The sequence below is a fragment of the Prinia subflava genome, chromosome 12 (genome assembly GCF_021018805.1).
Source record: "Prinia subflava isolate CZ2003 ecotype Zambia chromosome 12, Cam_Psub_1.2, whole genome shotgun sequence".
Classification (NCBI taxonomy): Eukaryota; Metazoa; Chordata; class Aves; order Passeriformes; family Cisticolidae; genus Prinia; species Prinia subflava.
Window position 1 is genome coordinate 715,037 of NC_086258.1, and position 24,525 is coordinate 739,561.

The window sequence follows — 24,525 nt, forward strand, 5'->3', positions numbered from 1 at the left end:
CATAAGCACACACCAAGCACACAATCACAGAATCTGGCTCTGCAGGCAATATTCATCTCATGTTTCTCATTTGGTTCTAGACAAAAGCCAGAATTCTTCAGGTGCCATTAGCTGAGCTCACACTTTCCTGGGATCACTCTGGGAGCCATACCTTGGTCTGTGCTGCTGACTACATCATTATTGAAAAGCCAGACTTAAGAGCTCAAACAGAAATGCGGTGGAGAATGAGGTGCACAGGCAGAACTTGTAGAAACTGCCCTGCTGGAGAGGGAAAAGGGAAATGAACAGTGTATTGAAAGCAAGAGAAGTTTTTCTAGAAAAGAAGCCAGCCTTTCTCAATGGCAACAAAAATCATTCTCTGACTAAGGGCAAGTGAGATCCTTTCCATTCTGAGAAATTTGAGTTATGAAAACATAATAGGAACCCTCAGCATTTAGCTGATACATGCTCAATTTCTAAGTGAGTCAGAAGTTCACATTCTTCTACTGCAGCCTCCCAACTGAAAACAATCCCCACACTTCAAGCACAAGAATAATAAAGCACACATATGCTTCTTATAAAACAATCCTTACAAATATCCATGCCTTTTGTTTTCATAATGGCTAAAATTCATCATTTCCCCCCCCCAAAAGCAAAGATCAAACAAAATGCACTCTCATTAAAAGAGAAGGCTCGCTTGGCTGAGCACAACAGGCAGTGACATTGTCCTCTTATTTTCTTAGTGCTTTTTGTCAATGGAGAGACTGGAGAGCTGCTCCCCAGGCTCTGTGGACCAGGGCAGGCTCAGCACAGCCCCACCCCAGAGCCCCAAACAGGGGCTTTCCTCCCCCTCTCCCCACATCAGCCCTGAGAACACCCACATTCCTCTCCCTTCCAGAGTGTACAGACACCTGAGCAACAACAACAACACGGAATCCCAGACTGGTTTGGGCTGGAAGGGACCTTAAAGCCCATCCAGTGCCACCCCTGCCATGGGCAGGGACACCTTCCCCTATCCCAGTGTGCTTTCAGCCCCAGTGTCCAGCCTGGCCTTGGGCACTCCCAGGGATCCAGGGGCAGCCACAGCTGCTCTGGGCACCCTGTGCCAGGGCCTGCCCACCCTGCCAGGGAACAATTCCTTCCCAATCTCCCATCCAGCCCTGCCCTCTGGCAGTGGAAGCCATTCCTTGTGTCCTGTCTCTCCATCCCTTGTCCCCTGACCCTCTCCAGCTCTCCTGGAGCCCCTTTAGGCCCTGGAAGGGGCTCTGAGCTCTCCCTGGAGCCTTCTCCAGGTAAGCCCCTCCAGCTCTCCCAGCCTGGCTCCAGCCCTGGGAGCAGCTCTGTGGCCTCCTCTGGACTTTCTCCAGCAGCTCCAGGTCCTTCCTATGCTGGGCTCCAGGGCTGGGGATCCTGCAGGTGGGATCTCACCTGAGCAGGGCAGAGGGGCAGAATCCCCTCCCTCAGAACACCTGGGCACCACACCCAGCATGGGAGCAGAGGGTGCCCTTCAGAGCTGGTGCAAACTCAACAAATAAAAATGAAACCTCACCAAGGAGTCATTCAGCTCTGGGACATCCTCGCAATGCCTGAGATGACCCAGCCTGGGCAGCAGAAACTTCCCTTGCCCAGGAGTGAAGGAGCCTGTCTCACACTGTCACCCTGAACAAGGTGTGACATCACCTCAGACAAACAGAGGTCATTTCAGTACACTGTCGGTGGTCAGGGAGAAGAGTAGCAATTTGTACAACAACAGCAATTCTAAAAATAACACCAAGAGTTGCTTTCTAGGCAGTTAAGGAAATCCAACTTCATAAAAGCCTGAAAATGTAACAATCATAAACCTTTTGCAGGTGATTGTCAACCCTCTCACATGGTTTCCTCCTGTGTCAGATGGACTCTAACCTCAGTGTCAAGGGCTCTGTAGTACTAGGATGACAATCTTTGGCACGGGACAGTGGGGACACACATGGGAGGGGGGGACAGCACTACAATCCCTCATTCCCTTTCCATTTCACACCTCTCCCTCCGCCCTCAGGGCCAGACACAGCCAGAGGGGTGGCTCAAGGCCCTGAGCTCAGTGGACCCCCATCCTGACCAAACCAGGGTTTGCACCCTTGTGTTCAAAACTGCTTAGACAAAACCCACAGTTGCATCATACAGTTTTTATTTTCCTTCAAAAATTCAGCCAGGCTACCCTTCCTTCCTTTAGGCACCAGCTCCATGCATTTTTTCAGTGATGAAGAGAATTAGGTTTTATTCCTATAAACCAGCTCAATGTAGAGGGAAGGGTGAGGAGCGAGTCACCACGTTCCCAGAAGGAGGACAACAATCAGTGCCGTGGAATGAGCCCTTCCTCACATCCCACTGTCCTGCCAACCTCCTCAGGCCAGGAACAGGAGGATCTGTCACAGCTGGGGTGCCAGTTAATGTCCTTACACTGAGTTAATGGCGCTTTCACAGAAATGGAAATTCACTGTAAAAATATCTAAACTAGCACTCCAGAAAACTAACCATTTCTTCTTTCAAATTTATTAATCTTGCAAAGGGGAAGAAAACTGATATTGTCCAGGATAAAAGGGAAACTTCTTAATTATGTAAGAGACTGAGGCTGCCTGGAACAGCAGCAGCCCCAGAGGACTCAAGCACAGGATGGGAAAGAATCATCAGATCCAGAATACTATCACAGAGCTAAAATGATATCTATTCTTTTTGCCTCCAGACATCTCTGGAAACCCCCAAGTTCTAAACCTAACAACCTTTAACTGTGTGTCCTAAGTAGTTTTATATGAAAAAATCCACCTAGTAATTCTAAAAAGCTGTAGTACATATTTTGAAGCCATCCAACTCTCTTTTGAGAATAGTAAGAATAGTTTGATTCTTTTATTAAAGACATTCCCACCTTTTCCTCTGCCAGTTCCTCACTGAGCACATTTTAGCAGCACCACAGATGCTGAATGGGGGCAGGGCTTCTCCCATTCCAAGGGCAGTGTGTACGGTGGTGACACAGCTGAGCCAGCCAGGCCCTGCACAGAGCCAGGAGTGCTGGGCACTGCAGCGGTCACCAGCCCTGCAGGTGTTCAAATAGGTGAAGATGTGGCACCTGGGGATATGGTGACATGTTTACTCAGGTAAACAAAGTGGAGGACTATCTGTCCAGGCTCAATCAAGCTCTCCAGAGGCAGAGGGAAAATGCTCCTTTGCTTATGTTGAATAGAACAATGGTTAAACCCCTAAGTTAAAAGAATTTCTCCTTCCTCTGGCTAATTACATCTCAGAGTGGTAGATTAGAACTCCATCTCTGGTAGAATCCCAGTCTAGTTTGTTGGAAAGGCCCTTTAAGATCATCTCATTCCAACTTCCCTGCCGTGGGAAGGGATACCTTCCACTAGACCAGCAGTGGCACTCAGCATTATCAGAACCTTCAAACAATGTGTTCGTCATCCATATTTCTGCTGCAGCTTTTGAAAATCCCACCTTGAGGTGGCAGGAACAGTTCCAATCACTCCCAAATCCTAAATCTGCTCCCTCCACACACAAAGCTCTCCAGGTCACCCTTCAGTGATTGCAGAACAGCCAGGTGGTTTTCCCAAAGCTGGCCGGCTCAAGCCACTTGTCTCCAGGACACACTGCAGACGTTACTCATAGGCTCTGGCAGAACCCTGTCCAGTTCCTCACACCACACTCCCACTGACTACAGAGCTGCCTCTGAGCCCTTCCAATGCTCCTAGCAGAAAATTCATGGCCAAATAAAAGATCTCACTGCTACTTAAGACAAAAGTAGTGATGGCTGTTCCCTTCCAGAATTTACAGCTGGACCTCCGAGATAAAATAAAAAATACCTTATTTTTGAGAGGTCCTGCACATTAAAGTCATAGTTCCGGGGAGGCTAAGTGGAAAAGGCAGGATACCTGTCAGCCCAGCACCAATGTGTTTGAAGGGATTTGGTGGTTTCCATGGCGATGGGGAGGGTAAGGGGCTGCCTGGTTCCAACACTAACTGACGCACATCTCAAACAATCGCTCTCTTCCTGTTCGTATGGCACAAGAAAAACAGGATGCTGAGAGGTGTTTATCTGAGAGAGCAAGATAAGCAAGCGCACTGTGAGTTCTCAAAGTATAGGAGTTCACCAGAGAGATGTTATAGACTTTCTGTGGAAAAAAAACAACCCACTGAATGTGATTAAATTAAGCATGGAAAGGTCCTTTCCCTTGGAAGCCGCAGGAAACCGTGCAGAGCTGGTATGAGCCCTGAATACCAATGGAAGGGCTCTTTAGTGTGTGGTACCGAGTTACAGTGCTGAATGAAAGCAGAGAGCCAGCTCAGTGTGTGATATCTGCCAGCCCAAGCCCTGCCCGAGGCCCACTGCGGGGGTGGGCTACAGAGAGTGGGGGGCTGCCACAGCCCTGGGGCTGCACAGAGAGCTCTAAAGGGCTCTGTGCCCATGAGCACCAGTTCACAGGCACTTCTCAGGCCTCCTACCCAACCTGAGACACTTTGCAGAATTTTAGATGTCCCTCAGTGCCTGAGAAGGAATCTGTCCATTTCTTATTCCAACTCCATCAGTGACAGAACCTGCAAACCACACAGTCAATAATTACCTGATCTCTAATCACCATGAGCTGGCACAGCCCAGCAGAACTCTGGGGTTACAGCTGAAAATCTCATGTCCAAAAAGCTTTGTCCAGGGGTGGTTCTGGAGCAAGGGAAGGCACCTTCACACCCCTGTCCAGAGGCTGGGCAAAACCATGGCTGGAAACCAGTGCCTAACTGGACATACTGGATCTGACCTGGGGTCACAGTGGCTTTAATGCATCTCTCTTGCTGATTTACAGAATCACTGAATCTCCTGAGCTGGAAGTGACTCACAAGGACCATGCAGTCCAACACTGGAATTCCAGCTGTACCAGTCCCATCTATGTGGCTACCAAAACTATCCCATCATAGCCAGGAATTGTTACAGCTCAATTCTCTGAGAACAGGCCTGGTTCCCAGAACCCTGTAAGAAAACAACAGCTGAGCTTTGCCATCTGTGTCATCCATGCTGAAGGACACAGAGTAGGACAGATCTGTATGAGAAAGTACTTTATGCAAATGTTGTTCTCCCAGTCATTGCACATATTTAAGACAGTATCAAAGGAACAAAATAGGAACCCAATCATTGTCTCTGGCTTGGCTGGCTTACAGATAACTCCCAGCCTTTAATTCTAGGAAGTGAGTGACCACAGAGCCTCCTGACAGCCAAGGGCCCCTCTTTTTCCATCTGACTCGCTGTTTGTCTTGGAAGTAGTCAGGTTAAGTCCCATTCAGCCTGCAGCGGAATGTGGGGCAGATGGAAAGAGGGAAAGACAGACAGAGAGACACTGCAAAGACTGAGACAAAGCGTGGTGGCGGGATGAAAGAGCACAGAACGAAGGCAGGGACCAGCCAAGCCAAACAAAGTTTTCCTTGAGTGATTACATCTGCCGGAGAGTCCCCAGCTTGCACTCTCCTTGCTGAGAAATTCTTTTAATTGTGTCTAGAACATTTTTAAAATCCCAAGAAAAGCTCCTCTGTAATCACTGGAGCTCTGAACTGTGTGAACTTTTGTCATGCTGAATTGCCAATAGCTTGCTGCAAACCTCTGCCACCGAAGCAGAGCTTTGCTGAGGGAGAGCTCTGGGGAGGGAAAACTGATAATAAATCTCCATTTCTCTTTTCCCAAGGAAAAACAAACAATTTAGACAAATTCTTCGCCCTCCCAATGTCTGTATAGCTCAGTGAAAAGTGCATCCAGAAGAAAATGAAAAGAGATCTGTTCTCAGATTAGCCAAAATTAAGTGATTAGCCAAAACTAAATGAGTGATGTGTAGAGCCAAAGCCTACAGCTCTGTGAAATGGGCACCTCCCAGGGGCCAGCAGGGACGGTGGATCTCCCACAGCCACCAGAGCCACTGAGTGCTGGATGAGGGAGGAGGGGAACAGTGGGGCAGGAGTGTATGGCAAGCACCTGCACCACACAGCACCACAAGGTGCCATGGGCAAGTCCTTGCAGCTGTAAAAATCAACACTTGTGAACCAGAAAGACAGAGAAATATTAAGTAATCTTCAAAGGCCACAATCTTGCCTTGGCCAGACACACTTCAGGTGTTACCTTAATACCCCTGCCCCGGGCTTCAATGTCATGGGTCCAAATCCCTTGTCTGTGGCAGACCTCCCTCATCTTCAGGCCTGTTTTCACAGCCATAATTTCCCTTCACTCCTCACCGTGATAACCAGAAATGCCAGGGAGTTGACAGACTCCAAGCACCTCATTTCTCTCCTTCAGAACCCACACATCTGCCTGCATGCTCAGGTAACTGGGTATTTTTGTTTGCCACATGTGAGGGTCAGTCACTAGAGGCCACTACAAAGGCAAGGCTTAATGTCAAAGACCAAATCAAAAATAACAAGGTGGGTGAGCTGCCTCCGTAGCCACAGTCACACAGCCCACCATGCCACAGGGTGGGGTACCCCAGTAAGGAAGAAACAACAAAATGTCTGTGCCCCTAAAACAGCCGCCCAAAGGTGGGCTTGGGCCTGGTGTGTGCAGATTTCCTCAAGCACTTTGAATTAATGCCTGGCTGTATTTCACCACTTGGCTGATGTCAAGACATTCTGCTTAGGACATGAGATGTCCAAAACCAATTAGATTCTCATTAGAATCATGAAATATCCTCAGCTGGCAGGGCCTCACCAGGATCACCCAGCCCAGCCCCTGGCCCTGCACAGACCCCCATCCAACCCCACCCTGGGCATCCCTGGCAGTGCTGTCCAAAGGCTCCTGGAGCTGTGGCAGCCTCGGGGCCATGCCCATTCCCTGGGGAGCCTGGGCAGTGCCAGCACCTCCGGGGGAAGAACCTTTCCCTGCTCTGCAGCCTGAGCCTGCCCTGGCCCAGCTCCAGTCATGACCTGGCTCCTGTCCCTGTTCCAGAGAGCTGAGATTGGAGCTGCCTCTCTGCTTCACCTCCACAGAAAATGAACTTGGCCAAAACATGAATCTGCTCTTGCTGGGCCAGGGAATTGAAGCAACTCAGTGAAGGCTCCAAGGTACTAGCACAGGAGCAAAGAGGTGACTCATATGCAGGACAGGGTGCAAGGGCATGAGAGAGAATGGCAGGAGCAAGCTTTTTCTTGCAGCTGTGATTCAGCTGTTTGATCAGTGAGCACTTCCACTTGCTCCTTTCTGCCAGAACACACCATTCCCTACCACACAGGATTCACAGTACCGACTGCACTTCAGGTAGTGACACCCACCCTTCAGTGACCTGACAGGCACTGGGGTTTTATGTGCTCTGTCATGTAGAAGACAAGACTCCAGCTGAAGGCAAACTCACACATCAGCCCAGGACAGGATTTCTCAGCTTGCTGCTCTTGGGGGGACCACAAGTTGATTAGCACCCCAAGGCCCTGCAGCAGAGTCACCAGCACTGCCAAAGGATGTCAATGCACAGGTGGCTGTCAGCATCACCCACATTTGTTTTTTAAACAGTATGTCTTATAGAAACTTTAAAACAGCATCTGTCATTTTAGAACAGAATTTATCCTTAGAATAGGAAGCCTTTCCAGACAGAATCACCTGATCTGCTCCCAGACCCTGCATTTCAGAAAGCACAGCACAGCCAGGATCATGCCATGTGGAAACACCAGCTTAGTGTTTGTTTAACAACACTTCAACAAGGCTGAAGGAAACCTCAATGCAGAGAAACACCAGATGTGGCTGAGGGAAGGGGGACAGTCAGACCAGGTGGCATCTCAGAGACACAGAGCCTTATCAGGACCCGTGAACAAAGGGACTGATGTCTCTTTAACCCCCAGGTAGAGGGAACAAACAGTTTGAGGGCCAAGGAGCATCATTTGGGAACATCCAGTGCAATAATCACAGTCCTCAAAGCTATGGAGGGTTCCCTGTAAACCTCTGGTTTGCTAGGGAGGAGGTTGGGATTTTGTTTTATGCTTATTTGCCTCTTGTTTTTGTCCTGGTAGATAACATAAATTTCCAGTAACTATTGACCAAACTGGAAAGGGAGGATTTAACAATAAAGTGCAATAGTCCATCACAAGTAATCGCAACTCATGTGCTCTTATGAAACAATAACACACCAACATAAAATAAATCAGTGCCTTTTAATTTAACGATGTAAATTACCCTCCCACCTGCTGTGACTCTCCATAAGGAGAAAAAGCTGGCGGTGTATTTACCAAGCTGTCTATCCCAGTCCCATTTTGCACTGGCCTCCTGCCCTGGGGTTAGACTGTAGGACTCTGTCATCTCTTGCACTCGTATGACCTAAGAAAGGGAATGTGGCCTTTTTCCCACAAGCCCAGAGTGAGAACATCATAAAAGCTGAACTTTAGCCCCCTTTTTGGGCAGGCAGCACAATAGCAAGGAGGATGCTGTTACTCCCCAGAGGCTTTGCTGCTGAAAAACATCACCAAGCTCAAGTAAAAGGTCAGTAGTTAGGATTGCATCTCTTGTTTTCTTCAGTTTTCCTCCTCCGTCAAAGGCAGTTCAACATTCTTTGCACAGCCCCCCCTCCCTCCTTCTGAGAAATGCAGGAAGGAAGTGCTTGCAAAATAGTTTAATTTAAAAGAAGGCACAATCCACACAGCAAACCCTGCTGCAGCCTCTGAGCAGGACGTGTCCACTGCTCCCAGTTCCCACTGCAGCACAAACGAGTCCCTGCCGCGGCAGAGCTGCCCCTCCCTCCCCACACACACCGGCAGGGCTGTGCTCCCAACACCTGGGCTGCAGGGCTGTGGCTGTGTGCTGCAAGCAGCCCCTGCTCCCCCAGAGCACACAGCACATCTGCCCAGGAAGCCAGCCAGGGCTGTGCAGCAGGACGAGAAGGATGCAGGGAGCCCTGCAGCCTCCCAGAGCACTGCATGATACCATGCACCAAGGGGCACAACTGTGGTCCTGGGCTGCAGGACAGTGTCACCTCCTGTCCCTCTTGTAACTAGCACTTGTTCGATTTCACAGGATGTTCTTCCACCAAGGCTTGTTACCTGAACCTTTCTAGGGTTTGGGAAGGTATTTGGGACAGTTGGATTTAACTTGACCCTTTTCTTCACTAGATTTATGTGAAAGAACCAGAGTGGGTGGAAACAGCTGTTATACTCCATGCCTTTTTGCAAAGAGGAATGTAGAGACCAGCAGGCAATTCCTGGAAAACTCCTTCATTATCCATCAGTTTCTGCTGTATGACCACATATCCAATCTAAACATCATTCTTCCTAGGCACACGGTGTTTTTGTATCCCTGGGCAAACAGCACTTACTATCACAAGCCTATTTCTTTGTCTTTTCCAAGACTCTGACAGTCCCAAGGACTTCCCTTGAGCCATGAACCACAACAGCCACGTGTCAGGACAGGCTGGCAGTCTCTGCCTGCTCTCCCTTCTTTGAGAATTCCCAGTCCTCCCAGCCCAGTGTCCTGACACAAACCCCTTGGTGCCCGCAGCGGATCCAGTCCTGTTCCAGTGTCCCACGTGTCCCTCACTGTTCATGGGTTCATCTCCAGCTGGCATTCTTGGACTTCATGGGACACTGCCAACAAATCACAGTCCTGTCTCTTCCTTAACCCGTTGCTGTCACAGTGCATCATTAGATTAATGAAATAACGAGATCAGTGCATGAAGGACCTGAGCAGAATCACACCCATGATTGCTCGAGTGATGCCTCCTTCCAAACACACAATCAATTACTTTCTAGAAGGAAATTGAAAAATGCTGCATGCTGTTAACACGAGCACTTTCCCGTGTAGTCACACAGCTTCACAAAGGGGAAGATCAACGCTTTCCCAAACAGGGAAATGAGAGTACCAAGCGCCACCAGCAGCCTGCGGACTGGGGGGCTGCAGCAGGACCTGAAACCAGATTGCTGAGTTTGGCTTTTTTGTTTTAAAGTTGACAGCTTCAACTTCCAGCATCTACACCCAGCACTGAGCATGGGGAAACGTGCTGTTCTCTAGCTCTAGGGCAGATGGATATATTTTTGGGTTAATGTTTCCATAACCATGCAGCCAGGGCTGCTGTTTATTATCCATTCCATCCCCAGTAACTTCTTACCTTTTCTTTTTCACTTGCTGTTGCTTATACCTTCAGCTTTAAAATGAGGGTTCCATAATCCTACATTTTTAAAGACCTTAAATAAAAAATTATTTCTGTCCTGCAGAGTCTTAAGAAGTTTACTGCCCACCGCATGCGTGCTGCCAGCCCAGAAAAAGGACAATAAAAATGTGAAACAGAGGAGAAGGAATGAAAGAACCCCAGAAAGACACATCTGGCTGGGAAGAGAAGGTGCTCCTGCAGGTAGTCAGCACAGAGCTTGACCACTCCTTCAGTGAAAACAATTTTTCTAATATCTAACCTGAACCTTCCATGTTGCAACTAAGGCCATTCTCCTTCCCCTGGCACAGAGCAAAAGAGACCAAACCACCACCTCACTACAACCTCCCTTCAGTAGGGAGAAATTCCCAGCTCAAGGTTTGTGAGGATACTAAAACCATACTGAAAAATATAAACCCTAATAGTTGGTTTAACGAATAGTTAAAAATGGGTTACAGAGCAGATAGATCTGAAAATATGACCCAAATATTGTAATGCAGCATTTAAACAAAAGCAGTGATACAGGGAAAAAGATCCCAGTTCAGTTCTGAGCTTCTAGGAGAGAAACCTATTCAGCAAAGGTGATCCAGTCAAAGGTGAGGCCCCCACCTGACTCGATTCCTCCTTCTTTAAGGCATCACAGATGGCTTTGCCTCAGCACTGCCCTAAAGAGCTGACAGAAAGCTCTGCCTCCATCCCAGCACCCACAGTGACCCGCACATCACCCGGGTGCTCTGCACCCCAGAGCATCCCCAGCACCTCCTTGGCCCCGGGCCCCACCACCTGCAGCACAGCAGCTCCTCAGCAAACATCAGCCCTTTGCCTCCTTTCCTCCCTTCCCAACTTGTTGAGCTGCTTCTTCGAAGGGCAACTTTGATTCTTAAGATACTTAATGCTAAAGGGAAGGGCAGCAGATGTGCAGTGCCTGCTGCCAGGCAGCCCCAGAGGAGGCTGGCTGGTGCTGGGCCCCAGGGCTGTGCTCCCAGGCTCTGCTCTGGTGTTTATCCCCGCTGGGTGTTCTCCCCGCACGCTCTGTGATTGTTTGGCCGGGCTGGTGATGGATGGTGGAGAGGGCTGTGTCTGGAAATGTGCTCCCGAGCCGTCAGGAAGCTCAGGGGGCCTTTGCCAGCACTTCCTTCCTGCGTACAAGGGGAGGACAGAATGGGAAAAACCTTGGCTGTCTCTCACCCTGAGAAAAGGTCTCCCCTTCCAGCTGGATTACAGTAACAATATTTTAATCTTTCACAAGATTATAATATCCTTCCTCTCTAAGTATAGCTCCAGTGGCAGCTCAGAGAATGAAATGATCCAACAATGTAAAACTCAATAGGTGGTGCTGGTAGCTGAACAAATGGAGGCCCAGACTGTAAGATCCCTATCTTCAGCCGGGATATAAATCATCAGTGATCACACCTGTCTAACCCAGGACTGGACTTCAAGAGCAACCAGGACTAAGCACTTCAACAGGAGGTGTAAAATGTACGTAAGTGATACATTGAAAATGTGTCTCTCTGGACAGATTCATTCCTGTGCCTGTTTTAGAGAGTGGATCTAAACTCAAATCACATTTGTTACACCTACAAAAAATAAGGCTGCAATGAGCAATCTATGAATATTCTGACCAGACATTTCTCACAAGCACCCAGGATGTGTTATAGAGACTTGAATGTCTTTTTCCCCAAACCCAGCCTTTAGGTCCTTCTGTGGATCATTCATGAATCTCCATGACATCCTGATGTGTCATCATCACCTGTTCACAGTAATGAAAGTACGTGCTGAGTATTAGAGAATAGTTATTCCATGTTACCACAGGAATTTTTCTAAAATTTTCCATTTTTGAGCCCCAGGTTCAAACCCATGAACAATGGCGAGGGCTTTTGTGTAGGCAGATGTTCAGAATCCCAAATTGCTCTGCCCCAGCCATGTGGCCTGGGACAGCCAGAGCAGGGCACATGGGTGGTGGCTCTGAGGACCCCTCTCCTTGCTGGCCCAAAAAGGAGAGATCCCAGCAATCCCCTCATTTGTCTGGGCAAGTTTGCCCAAGTGAGTCTGTAAAAAGGAGGAAGAAATTCTCAGGACTCTTGACAACAAAAGAAAACTCCCCAAACCTGTGAGCAAACAGCTCTTCTAATAGCTTTTATTTCTGCCAAAGGCCTCAGACAAAAAGACCTCACCCATGAACAAAGGGTGGGGAACAATGGGAACTGTCAAAAAATAGCCCTCACGTCAGAGCTAAGAATGCCCCCTGACACTTCCAAAAAAGCCCAGGCTGAGCAGAGCCTGGGAGGCCGCAGGCACAGCCCCTGGCATCCGCCTCTCCCAGCACAAACTGCCAGCAGCACTCAGCGAGGCTGAACTCCCAAAGCCAAAGATGGTAATGGAAGAAGAGAGCAAATTTATGGCAGGTTTGAGCCAGAAGTAACAAATTCCTGTCCATCCAATCTCTCCAGCAGAGACCCCAGCCCCTCGGACTTGATGGGACATACCTGACAATGGTGTGTGCACATCTTCCTTCACTGCAAAGGGCAACCAATTACCAAAGCAATTAATGAGAAAACTATGTTATGGCAAATAGCAGAATGACTTGTCTAACACAGTAATAACCCCCCTGTGTTCTTCTGAATTGGTGAAAGCTTATAAAAAATTTGACAGAAAAAATTTCAACCTGGGCTAGAATTCTAAGAATGCTGATATCCAGATGTGGACAGGAAACCTCAAAGATCAAATAATCTTTATGGCATGCAATTTAGCATTGATTCACACATTTTGCTTGATCTGTGACTCAGCATCCTCCTCCAATAGCAGTAAGAAAATAAATGGAAAGCAAATTATGCTGAATGAAAACTCACCCGTGGGCTGATCACTTGAGTAACTGTCCTGATTCATCCTCCCAAAGGCGGAACCAGATCAGGATGCTGAGGTTGGAGGTCTAAACTCAGAGATGCAACCCAAGTTCTTTCTTCTGGAAAGAAAATGTAGAGTTACTGTCAAACTGTAGGAACTTCACCCTGTGTGAGAAAGGGAATATTTTGTGTGTGGTCTGTTGTCCTTGAATTTAGCAGGAGAGTGGAGAACCTACACTCATGTGCAATTTGGTGTAGGAGCCATAGGACACATGCCTGAAGACCAGAGAATGCAGTGGGAAAGTGAATCAAGTCAACCAAGAAGCACTGGAAAGTGGCATCTGGGAGCCCATGGAAGGTAAAACAATACGTAGTTAAAAACACAGCCTGTTCCTGGAACAGGCTGAGTTCCAGATTTGAACAGCACAAACACGAGTCCCTAAAGCTCTTCACTTGAGTAGCCAAACAAAACTTCTGCACAAGGTGAAGAGTTGGACTCGATGATCCTGAGGTCCTTTCCAACTCAGCAGATTCTATGATTCTATGCAAACTCCAGAGCTACCTAACCCCAATCCAGACAAACAGGCCGTGTGAAAGTGTGTTTTTGCCACAGCTACACAGCTCCTCCTCTTTGTTTGCTTGCCCTTCCACTGATCATCACATCTTGACTGTGGTAGAGTTGGGAACAGAACCCATGTCTCCCAAATCCCAGTCCAGTGCCTTAACCACCACATCCTTCCTGCTGAATCACACTGCAGGATTGTTTATCAGGAAGGAAATTCCCCCTCGAGAGCACTCACTCTGAGTGTACTGGTGGAACACAAATGCTTAGAAAAACACAAACAGAGAGGCAATAACAAGAAGTGATTGAAGTCCCTGTACTGGCTGGAGGCACAGCAGCACCTTGGTTTTCTTGTGGAGCTGTGGAAGAGAGGCCCCATAGAGCAGGACAGGGCATAGAACAAGCAGTGCATCCAGATGGCCTCCCAGGAACAGCCTCCTGCTCTCCACAGATGATCTTTGACTCTGGAAGTCTCTCCCCCACATTTAGCAGGAGGTGTATGCTGCTCAGGGTCATTTAAAAGGTTTGTATTCTCAGCAAGCACTGGGAGGGTCACCTTTGGGAGCAAAGCTGCCAAGTGCAAGCAGCTGTGGATGTGATCCAGAGCATCAGAATTAAGCTCAACATGTTGTGCAAAGGGCCCTTGCTTTCTCTGAGGTGTTTAGCTACAAAATAAAAAAAAAAATAAAATAAAATTTAAAAAAAAAAATTAAAAAAAGCAGAGAGTGTGTGAGGGGAAGATACAAAAAATGGAACAAATATGTTTTAGCCTAAACACACTTTACCCCACTGGTCTCCTAGAAAACAAAAAGGGCTGTAATTCATCTACAATCTGTCAAAAAACACAAACTCACTGAAATGGCAGATTCACGGTCCAGGACTTTGAAGAATTTGGCTCTGCTCAGCAGTTGGGCAATTGGAAGAATTTCCCCATTCACAAGCAGTGGCTTTCCAGGTTGTGTCCCATGGGACACCACCACAGAAACCAACAAACACAGATTGGGCAGATGGCAGAGCTTGGACTGAATCCCAGGACACCCCATTTAAATGTCATTGTATGGAATTCCAGCAGAACCTGAGGACTCCTGAGGGACAGGGAACCAAAGCCTCCCTCTCAGTGGCATCCTGGGGTCACATCCAGATCTGGAGCAGCTCTAACAAGCCCTGAGATGGGGCTTCTACTGCAGTAGAAGTTTCTCACCAGAAGACACTTTGAGGCACTTCAATTCCTTTGAACAGCAAAAAAAGTCACAATTTCTCCTCAGGGCTTCTTTTGACCTTGACATGACCTGAAATCCCTCACGCCTTGCTTTTTGACATCATATGAGAGTAATTCAGGAATTAACATGAAATGTAATTCCATTGTTCTCCATTCAAAAGGCTATTCTCTCATTCCTTGCCTGCTATTTTTGGGGTCAGGATCCAGTTTGTAGCTTTTTCCATAAGGTCTAAATCAAGTGTGTTCAGAGGGAGAAGATAATTACATGTGTTCAGTCCTGCAGGATGTTGTGATCAGTGTGCAGAGGTGGGTGATGGTCCACAAGAAGGCAACTGCTGGTATGGGTGTCTCCTGCTTGGTTCAAAGAATTCCCTGTATGGAAACCCAGCAAGGAGCAGCCAAAGGAAAACACTTCTGCAAAGAGCTGCCAAACTGCTTCTCCAAGGACTGCTGGCTTTTCTCCAGAGCAGGTGTGGTCACTGTCAAGCTCTTAATTTGGGGCGTCATCCATCAGGACTGTTTTGCTTTATATTCCAGCCAAATGAGCTAAGGGCACACAGTCAGCCTGACTAACACAGTGCTGAGGCAGGAGGGATGGAGGGAGGGATGGAGGGATGGATGGAGGGATGGATGGATGGATGGATGGATGGATGGATGGATGGATGGATGGATGGATGGATGGATGGATGGATGGATGGATGGATGGATGGATGGATGGATGGATGGATGGATGGATGGATGGATGGATGGATGGGTGGATGGATGGATGGATGGATGGAGGGATGGATGGATGGATGATGGATGGATGGATGATGGATGGGTGGATGGATGGACGGATGGGTGGATGATGGAGGGATGGAGGGATGGAGGGATGGATGGATGGGTGGATGGATGGATGGATGGATGGATGGATGGATGGATGGATGGGTGGATGGATGGACGGACAGTGTCTGACACCTGCCCTGCCTGCAGCTCACACCTGCCCCAAGGGCAAAGCAGCCCTCAGGTATATAGGGATGGTGTGAACAGAGCTCCCATTCTGCTTCCTCAGTAATAGCTGAGGCCACAGCCACCACCAGACAGGGAACTGGGGGCCACTGGTTTCCTTCTGAGTGATTTTAGTTCAAGCAGAGCCATTGCTGGGCTAGAGTGAACAAGGTGGTCCTGACCCATTCTGGGAAAAGCAGGAAGTCTCCCTCCTGACAGTCTGTTACCATTCCATGGGATCAGCTCTGGGCTGATATCTCAATCTCTGCCTGAGCTGGTGCTTCCCTTAATTCTCAGAAATGTGGTGAAGCAACTGTATAAAAAATTTTCTCTCTCAGAAAATGTCCCCAAAACAAAAAAGGAGGTTTCTATTCCACCTGGGTATGGAAAAGATTTGAAAATGTGAAGTGAGAATAACTTAAATCTTTAAAAACAAGAAAACAAACATTATAAAGCAGTGCTTATTTGTAGGCCTCTCCATATGGGGATTTTGAAGCCTGTTTCGCATTTTTACAACCTTCTTTTTATTGCTTTGGTGTTACAGAACACACAGGCACACACAGCAGAAGATATCACAGAATCCCCTGAGCTGGAAGGGACCCACCAAGATCACCCAGCCCAGCCCCTGCCCCTGCACAGACCCCCATCCAACCCCACCCTGGGCATCCCTGGCAGCGCTGTCCAAAGGCTCCTGGAGCTGTGGCAGCCTCGGGGCCGTGCCCATTCCCTGGGGAGCCTGGGCAGTGCCAGCACCTCTGGGGGAAGAACCTTTCCATGATCTGCAGCCTGACCTTGCCCTGGCCCAGCTTCAGCCATGCCCTGGGTGCTGTCCCTGTCTCAGAGAGCAGAGGTGGGAGCTGCCCCTCAGGAGGAAGCTGCATATTGCTCTGATGTCTCCAGTGTCATGGACCCCTCCCCAGAAAAAATGAGTTAGGAGATGGGTGAAGGAGCTGTAGTCCTAGGAGGGCCTGCAAAACCATCCTCTGAAGACCATGGGTGCATTTTCTTTGGTTTTTACAGACTTTGGATTCTGTACTGAAACCCAGTTTAGCTTCAATTGAGCTCCTATCAGCTGCAAACCCAGCACTTCATTGTTCACAATGTTCCAGGTAAGCTACACCACTAAAAATCTCTGCTTAAACTCTGGCACCTCAGGCTGCAGTGTGTCACAAATGATCTGCCTCCTGAGCTCTTTCACAAGCTGTGTCTGTAGCATATGTTCCTTCAAAGTGGGTAGAAGTGATGAAGAGGCTGCAGTCTCTCTGCACCTTAGGCTCAAATGCAAATTGCAGTTCCACCTATTTTTACAGACTTCCCTTTATCACATAAATCTTTAACTACTCAGAAATAGAAATTGCATTTTGCTGTGATATGGATATAGAAAAAAAACCCCACTGACACAAGACAAAAATAAAAAATAAAATTCAAACCAGGCAGCGTTCAGCCAGTGCCTGCCATGACTCCAGGCCTGTATGAAGAACCCCAGGCTACCTCCCCTCCAGAACTCTGAAAGCGGAAGGGTTCCTTGAGCTCCCATCTGGACACGGCTGCTCAGCACCACTAGGACCACTGGCACAGCATAAGGGGCCAGGACACAACCCTGTCTCCTGTAGCAATCCATTTTACTGGAGCTTATTCTAAGGAGATTACTTCACTTGGATATAATTTTTATTATATGATTATTGACTTTTGATAATTTATGGGAGTAATTTAGTAATTTCCCACTGTTCATGCCATATTAAGATTCATTGGAAGCACTGAGGACTCAGAGCAGAACACTTATGGCAGAAGCCAGGAGAGCCATGCTGCTCCAGAGAACACCCTCTGCTTCATTAGCTCAGACATTAAAACTGGAAAGCAGCTGACAAAACATCAACAGATGTCTGTCAAAGTCTGTTGGATTTTCAATGCTGTGCCCTCAGCGTGGTGAAGCCTGCCAGCTTGACAGGAATGTAGTTTTCATGGAAGTTCATGTCCAAGTTCCTAACATCAATAAGCAAATTGTTGTGACCCCAAGGGTCTAAGTACAACCTGAACCCCTGGAGGAAGCCCTGGATAGCAGAGAATGTATCTCCCTGCATGCCTGCAGAGTTCCACGACCCAGCTCTCCCTGCTCATTTCATTCTTCTTACCCATCAATCACCTCCAGCCACTGGGAAAGTGAACCCTGTACACAACCAGCACACCCAGAGTGGCTCCGGCCAGCGCTGCCAAGGCCATGCTGGCACTAGAGTGGCTCTGGCCGTGCCGCAGCCCCGAAGGCTCGGCGGGGTCGGGCTCAGGTGCGCTCCTCGGCGCGCTCCCCGTGCGCTCCCGGTGCGCTCCCCAGTGCGCTCCCCGTGCGTTCCCCGGTGCGCTCCCGGTGCGCTCCCCGTGCGCCCCCCGTGCGCTCCCGGTGCGCTCCCGATGCGCTCCCCAGTGCGCTCCCCGTGCGTTCCCCGGTGCGCGGGGCGCGGAGCAGCCGCGGGACTCTGGCACCCTCTGCTGACAAACCCGCGCGGAGTCGCGCTCCCTTTGCTGCATGAATGGCCCGGAGCTTAACGTTCTATCTGTTGGCTCAGATATTTCTGTGAAATTACACGGATCACAGCAGACCCTTCCGCCCCGAGTTTGCTCTAAGAACCGCGCACAGCCCGCAAAGGGGCATGCCTTACGCTCCTGTCTCTGGGGTCACCTAACCCTCCCGGGTTACCTGAAACCCCTGGGATTTATCGTCCTCCCCATCTCCCAGCACTACTCAGCTCCCAGCAGGCAGCATCGATCCTCTCCCTTACTTCTGAAAGGTTTGTACCTTGGAGGGGACCCCTCAGGCACTTGAGGCAATCATCCCTGGAAGGGAACTGTGCAAACCCTTCCAGTCCCACCCTTCTGATGCAGGATTCCCTCAGCAGCCTCCACGCTACCTGTGTCACACAGCGGCTGAGCCCTCTCCCTCTCCCTGCACACGGCACAGGAGCCGTGGCAGAGAAAGCCGCAGCTGTGCCCCAGGGGGGCTCTGTGCCACCCCCTCCACCAGGGCAACCTGGCACCAAGAAAGGACGGGGAGGTGACTGCACATACCTTGGTCATGTGTCTGACATGTCCAAGCCCCAGTGTATCACACAGACGCCCCAAGTCGCTGACTGTGACCAGTGACACCCACCCTGCTGAACCAAGGCATGGCACCCTGACCCTGCTGTGTCGCACGGGATGGTTCCTGGGGAATAATGAACACCAAGAACAGAAAATTCTGTGTACAGGCAAGAGTGAAACAGAAACCTGATAGTTTGGGATGTGTCAACTTCAGAGGCTGATTTTCAGTCCTGTTATTGTCTGCATTTTTCTGATTCTTGCTTCTTCTGTGGTGGTGTGAAGCGAAGGCTGTGAGGAGGTGACAGCACACCCTGGGCAAGGCACAGAGAGCTCATGGGCTGAACAGACTGGCACTTTCTCGTGCTATTTCAAACCCATGCAGGACATAATTAACCTACCAAAGGGTCTGCACTTCAGGAGAAAGAATCTCAAAGGATCATTTCACCTTCAAACCAGCACCTTAAACAAAAACCCCAAAAAACAAGGAACAGCTCTGGAAACAGGCAATGCAGGATTTCTGCCAGAATCAAAGTGTAAACCAAAACTCTCAACAAACAGAAAATAGCTCAGTTGAAGACAATTAATTGCATTCCAATTTTTGGCTATTACTGAATACCACTACAATATAGAAAATTTGGGAAAACTTTAAAATATCAGAGGACTAAACAATCAGGGTGATTGTAATAATAACACGTAAATTCTTCTTACAAGGAGATCCAGCAGAGTTACTTTAAATGCTGACAAGTCAGTCTCTCTTGCTTACTTGGCTTGCTTTTTTCCCGTCCCAGAACAGCTTTGTTAACACTGTGAGCACAGCTCCGCTGGGGACTCAATGCAGGACTTCAGCACTTCCCAAACAGAGCCAGGGCTGCGTCAATATGAGTTCTTCAGACACTTTGACTGCTTCCCAGCATTTGGATTTCAAGTTTAGGCAGCAGTGTTAAGCCAGTATTACCAACATCTGTCCAGTGCGCTCTGATGGAGTGTTTGAACGTTCCCTCCTGAATTGCTGAGGAAGCTTTATTATCTCTCATAAGCATATTCACTTTTTTTTTTTTTTAAAGCATGAAGCATCCTCCAGAGTCTGACACTTCTAAAAGGCTTGGCTGGATAGGCTCTGGCAGCAGTGACCATGACAGCTGCAGCCCCCATGTTGCCACATGTTTGTCCCACCTTGCTCAGCCAGGACAGCACAGCTGGCTGGGTGCCTGCCTGCCCGAGGCCTCAGCTCACAGTTCTGGCACATTAATGACAACAGTGGGTGAAAGGATTTGTATAAAACCACTGGGCTCTGGGCTAACACACAGCAAGGCACAAATGTCTGAGTGCAGCTGCTGGGCAGGGTCAGAATAGTGACACAGGGACACGGGCTGAGCTCACCTCTGGATGAATCCCACAGCTTGGGGGTTGTCCCCAGGGATCACCCAGAGACACTCTGCAGTCACATCCCCACTGCACAGTTTTGGGGGTACAGCTGTGTTGGTAAAAGTGCAATAAATGCAATCACCTCTTGACTGACACACGATCCAGCAAATTCCCAGGTGAAACAGAAAGAATTTCACAAATCACAGCATTTACAGAAGAAGGGAGGGAGGAAGGTTTGTCTTTGATAAAAGTACCTTTTCCCATCCTTCTTCTTCTTATTATTCTTATTCTTCTTTATTTTTAATAGTGTTGAAGCTTTCCGTCCCCAGGGTTTTGTTTGAATACCTCCAGATGTAGATGTAACACTAAACATAAAGCTTTTACAGGATGGATGAGTAATTTTAGAAATCTGCTAAATTTTCTCCATCTTGATCTTCTCTCCCTGATCTCCATTTCCATTCACTCACAGGAGCTGAAGCTCCACTGCGTGGATTTCTCCTTGATCACTTTCACTCCAGACCATGTCTAACCATGAATCAAAGCAGAATAATCCAAGGATTTCCTCCCAAATCACCATTTCCTCTCTTTTCCCTGTTACTAGCAAATCCCCCAGATCCCAACTGTCTGCAGCTCCTCATCCTCTGCCCTGGCTGGGAGTTCCTCAGCATCCGGAGCGGAGCCAGCAGCCCTGCAGCCTGTACAGGTCCCAGGCTACCCTCAGGGCCTTGGGCAGCTCCTTCACTGCTCCCAGGGACACTGCTAATACGCTTTGGAAACCATGCCAGAATTCAGAAGTTCCACAAGCTGTTGGCATTTTCATTTCCTTCTAAGGTTCTTGTCATGTTTAATTCAGATCTCCTTCCGAGTTTTTTCTTCCCAAGATCTGATATACTGGGTCAACAATGAGGAGCTACTTGTTTCAGTAAGTTTTGCCTCTTCTTTAATTTGTTTGCCTTTTGCCCACATCATTGCCCATGAGACCTCCCCTGCCCTGCAGGGAGTATCCTCATTGTTGATGGCAGCAAGGAGAGGAACGCTGGAGGACAGGGAGGGTGGAGAAGCAGGAGCTGCAGCACAGATCAGTTGCAACATCTGGTGATGGTTGAACAGCTGGAGGAGATAGTGGCTTTGTTGTGGCTGAAGATACTGACTGCTACTTGGAATATAAATTAAGGGATGACTAATTGCTGGCCTGAGACTTTGACCAGTGGCTCTCGTTACAAGATCATGCCTTACAATGCACTGGTGGCTTTGTTTCCCCATCCTCTGGAAAGAGCTCTGTCCTGAGCAATCCCACCTGCTGGCACCTGAGGGACTGACATCCATGCAATGTCCCTGTTCCCTCTCCTTCCTGAAAAGGTTTAATTGTACTGTCATCACCAGATGACTTCAAGGTCAATTAAGGCTGCTTATCAAATTCAATTAAGACTTTGTCAAGCATGAAGCCAGTACCTGCACCACACTCTCCCTGTACACTCCCTCACACTCACAACCACAGCGAGAGAAACAACATTCTGCTGGAATGCAGGAATAGTGTCCAATACCACAAGAGCAGGACAAAGCCAAGTCACATTATTCACCACACACTGTGCATTGACTTTTTATCTCTTCCCAAGCCATGTCAGTGTTATCTCCACTATGCCTGATAACAAATTGCTCTGAAAACTCCTTCATGGGTAGTTGTTCCTCACGCTTTACATCCTGAACAAGCTTAGAGACCTTCTAAGCTCAGATCTAGAGATCTTCTCTAAGGTTGTTCAGGAGGTAAAGGGGTAGGGAAGCAGGTTCTGAGTGCAGTGATTGCTTAAGCCACCAGTGGGATTAACAAGGACACCTTTGGTGGCATAGATGGCTTTTACAAGGGATGCTGGCTTGTAATCAAGTTTGTAGAAGTTGATACATTAAATAAGAAGAGTGGTGAAGTTGCAGTTTTGTTCTCCTGGCAGCACTCCTGAAAGGCCAGTACAGAGAAACCACTCCTGAAACTCCTGGGTAGGGAGTCACGTTTTTCCATATGTCTGGAAGATGGGGCTCCAGCAGCCTCCTCTTCACCCTTTGGTCCTCCTTACAATGCACAAGCAAAGGCTTTATCCTGAAGCCTCCTCCTGCCTCACCCCCAACACTTGGGTCAGACTGGGGAACACAGCTCTCCAGTTCAAAGGCTCAGGTTAATTTTCACAAGTGTTTTGAGCAGCGACATGCACAGCCACTGTGAAACATCTGCTCAGATCAGGAGATCTTAGTAGCTACAGACGTCTCCACCACTGTCTTCAGAAGCTGAGAAAAATGCAGCCTTGCCCAGCTTTTGGACTGTTCCACATCCACAAACATTATTCACCTGAGAGGCATGTGTTTTCTCGGTATGATTTATTAGCTGTAGTTAAGAGTTGCAATGATCGTGTTCTAATTTTTCAGAAAGTACTACGGTTTATGCATAGTTTTACCCACCTTTTGAAAAACCTTTAAGTAGTGACGAATCGGCCTATAAAATAATACAAATGTCAGGACTAACATATTATTCTCCTTTAGGCATGGGCTGGGATATCTGATTTTTGGCTGCTAAATGATTTGGCATCTCAACAACTGGCAACAAAAAACAAAAACAAATTTTCAAAGTGAAACAGCAAAACTGTGGGCAACCGCTGCCAAGACTGGGATTCCTCCCCTTTGCATTTGGACATGAAATGCCATGTCTGCTCTGGGATTCTCTAATCTAATTCACTTGATCACAGCAAGTCAGCTCCATCAAGACAGTTGGTGTCTGCACTTCTCTGCCACAAAGCCATGAGCACCTCTGCTGTAAAGCACAAGGAACACACAAGTCCTCACCTGATCAAAGGAACCACTGGAGAGAGATCTCACTCTGTGGTTCTTCCTGCCTCACTCCCCACTGGAGTCTGCAGATGCCTACCAGACACTGCAGGGGCTGAAAAGCAAACCAAAGGGAGCCCATGTGTCTCCTCTGATATCATCAGCCCAGCCAGCCCCACTACTGGGGTGACCCTGGGTGATACGTGCTCCTGGAGGGCTCTGAAGGACCAGGACAACCTGTGCTGTTACCTGCACATCTCAGCTGAGTGAGAGCTCCTCGGGTTCCTCCCCAAGCCCCCAGCAGGTGCCCGACGCACAGGGCCACCCAAAGGGTAAGATGGCAGCAGTGCTGCGTGCTCTGGCTGGAGCCACAACACAAGGGTGTCCTGCTGCAGTTCCTTGGCTCCCCACTGCTCACACCACATCTCTTTCATGGCCACATGCTGTCATGGAAGCTGTGACACCTGTATGAATGTGAGCAGCACAGCAATGTCTCTCCTGCCGGTATTCCATGCCAGAGATGCAGCACAGAGCAGGGTAGGAAGCCCCAGCACAGCTCTCCCTGTACAATGAAGAGAGATGCCAGAAAAAGGGCAAGAAACAGGGAAGGCACAAGCTGAAAAGATCCAGCACTGCTGCCTGTTGCTGTCCCATGTGTTTCTCACCTTGTCTGAGTGATGACCTGACTGCACCTCTGCAGGGGATCCTTTTCCAAGCTCTCCTGTGATGCTGCAGTCCCTCTTCAAGGACTTCTCTCAGGCTAACAATGGAAATAAAGTGCAGGTAAATTGTTGTTTAAACTCAGTTTCAGAGAGGAAATTTCTCACAGCCTGATGGCAATCAAGGAAAACATTATTTGGTGGCTGAGGAAGCCACTGAGTTGGTTCTCAAATAGGGCTGGATTAGGAAGAACTGCAGCATCCTCCACTCTGCAGGTAATCCTGGTTGCACAAGTACATTTCTCACCATGCCCCTCAGCTTCTCCAAAGCCTCTGGGACACAAAGAGGAAATCAGAGGAGACATGCTGAAAATGGAAAATTGCAACCTCCTAAAAATTCTTAATCACTCAAAATGGTAAAACAATAGCCTTTGTCAAAGTGTGGGTGGTGAAGCTGGCATAGCTCCTACCAAAGAGGAACTTCATCTTTGCTGGTACAACAGAAAGAAGCAGCATCCTGTGCTGATGAGATACTCAACCTGAATTTCTTTCAAGGTGCTTTTGCCACCTCTTTTAGCTTAACTTTGTGGAAAACAGGAAGAGAGAAGCAGCCTGAGACAGCAGTCACTCGAACCAGAGACACCACAGGGGAGCAGCAAGAGGAAAGCTGCTCATTGACAGAAATTGAAGGCTGCTTATATTTAGTGGGAGGAAGAACATCCTATAGAATGCTGTGCATCACCCTAGGAAGCTGTAATAGGAATACAGAACCATGAAATGGCTTGGGTTGGAAGAGACCCTAAAGCTCATCTCGTTCCAGCCCTGACATGGGCAGGGACCCCTTCCACTACACCAGGTTGCTCCAAGCCCCATCCAGCCTGGCCTGGGACATTTGCAGAGATGG

At 48.5% G+C, this 24,525-nt stretch overlaps 1 protein-coding gene across 16 annotated transcripts in view; it reads right to left on the minus strand.

Moving 5' to 3' along the window:
* EXD3 (exonuclease 3'-5' domain containing 3) overlaps window positions 1–24,525 on the minus strand; it is a 258,853-nt gene that overhangs the window by 184,966 nt on the left and 49,362 nt on the right. For 15 of the 16 annotated variants that reach the window (XM_063409439.1, XM_063409435.1, XM_063409432.1 and 12 more), the window contains one exon: window positions 12,953–13,065. Coding sequence is in view for 15 of the 16 variants with exons in the window: in XM_063409435.1 (XP_063265505.1) it covers window positions 12,953–12,989 (37 nt within the window). In the remaining variant the exon portion in view is untranslated. Of the gene's footprint in view, window positions 1–12,952; window positions 13,066–23,627; window positions 23,723–24,525 lie in introns of all 16 variants that reach the window. The other variant, XM_063409429.1, reaches the window with a different exon arrangement.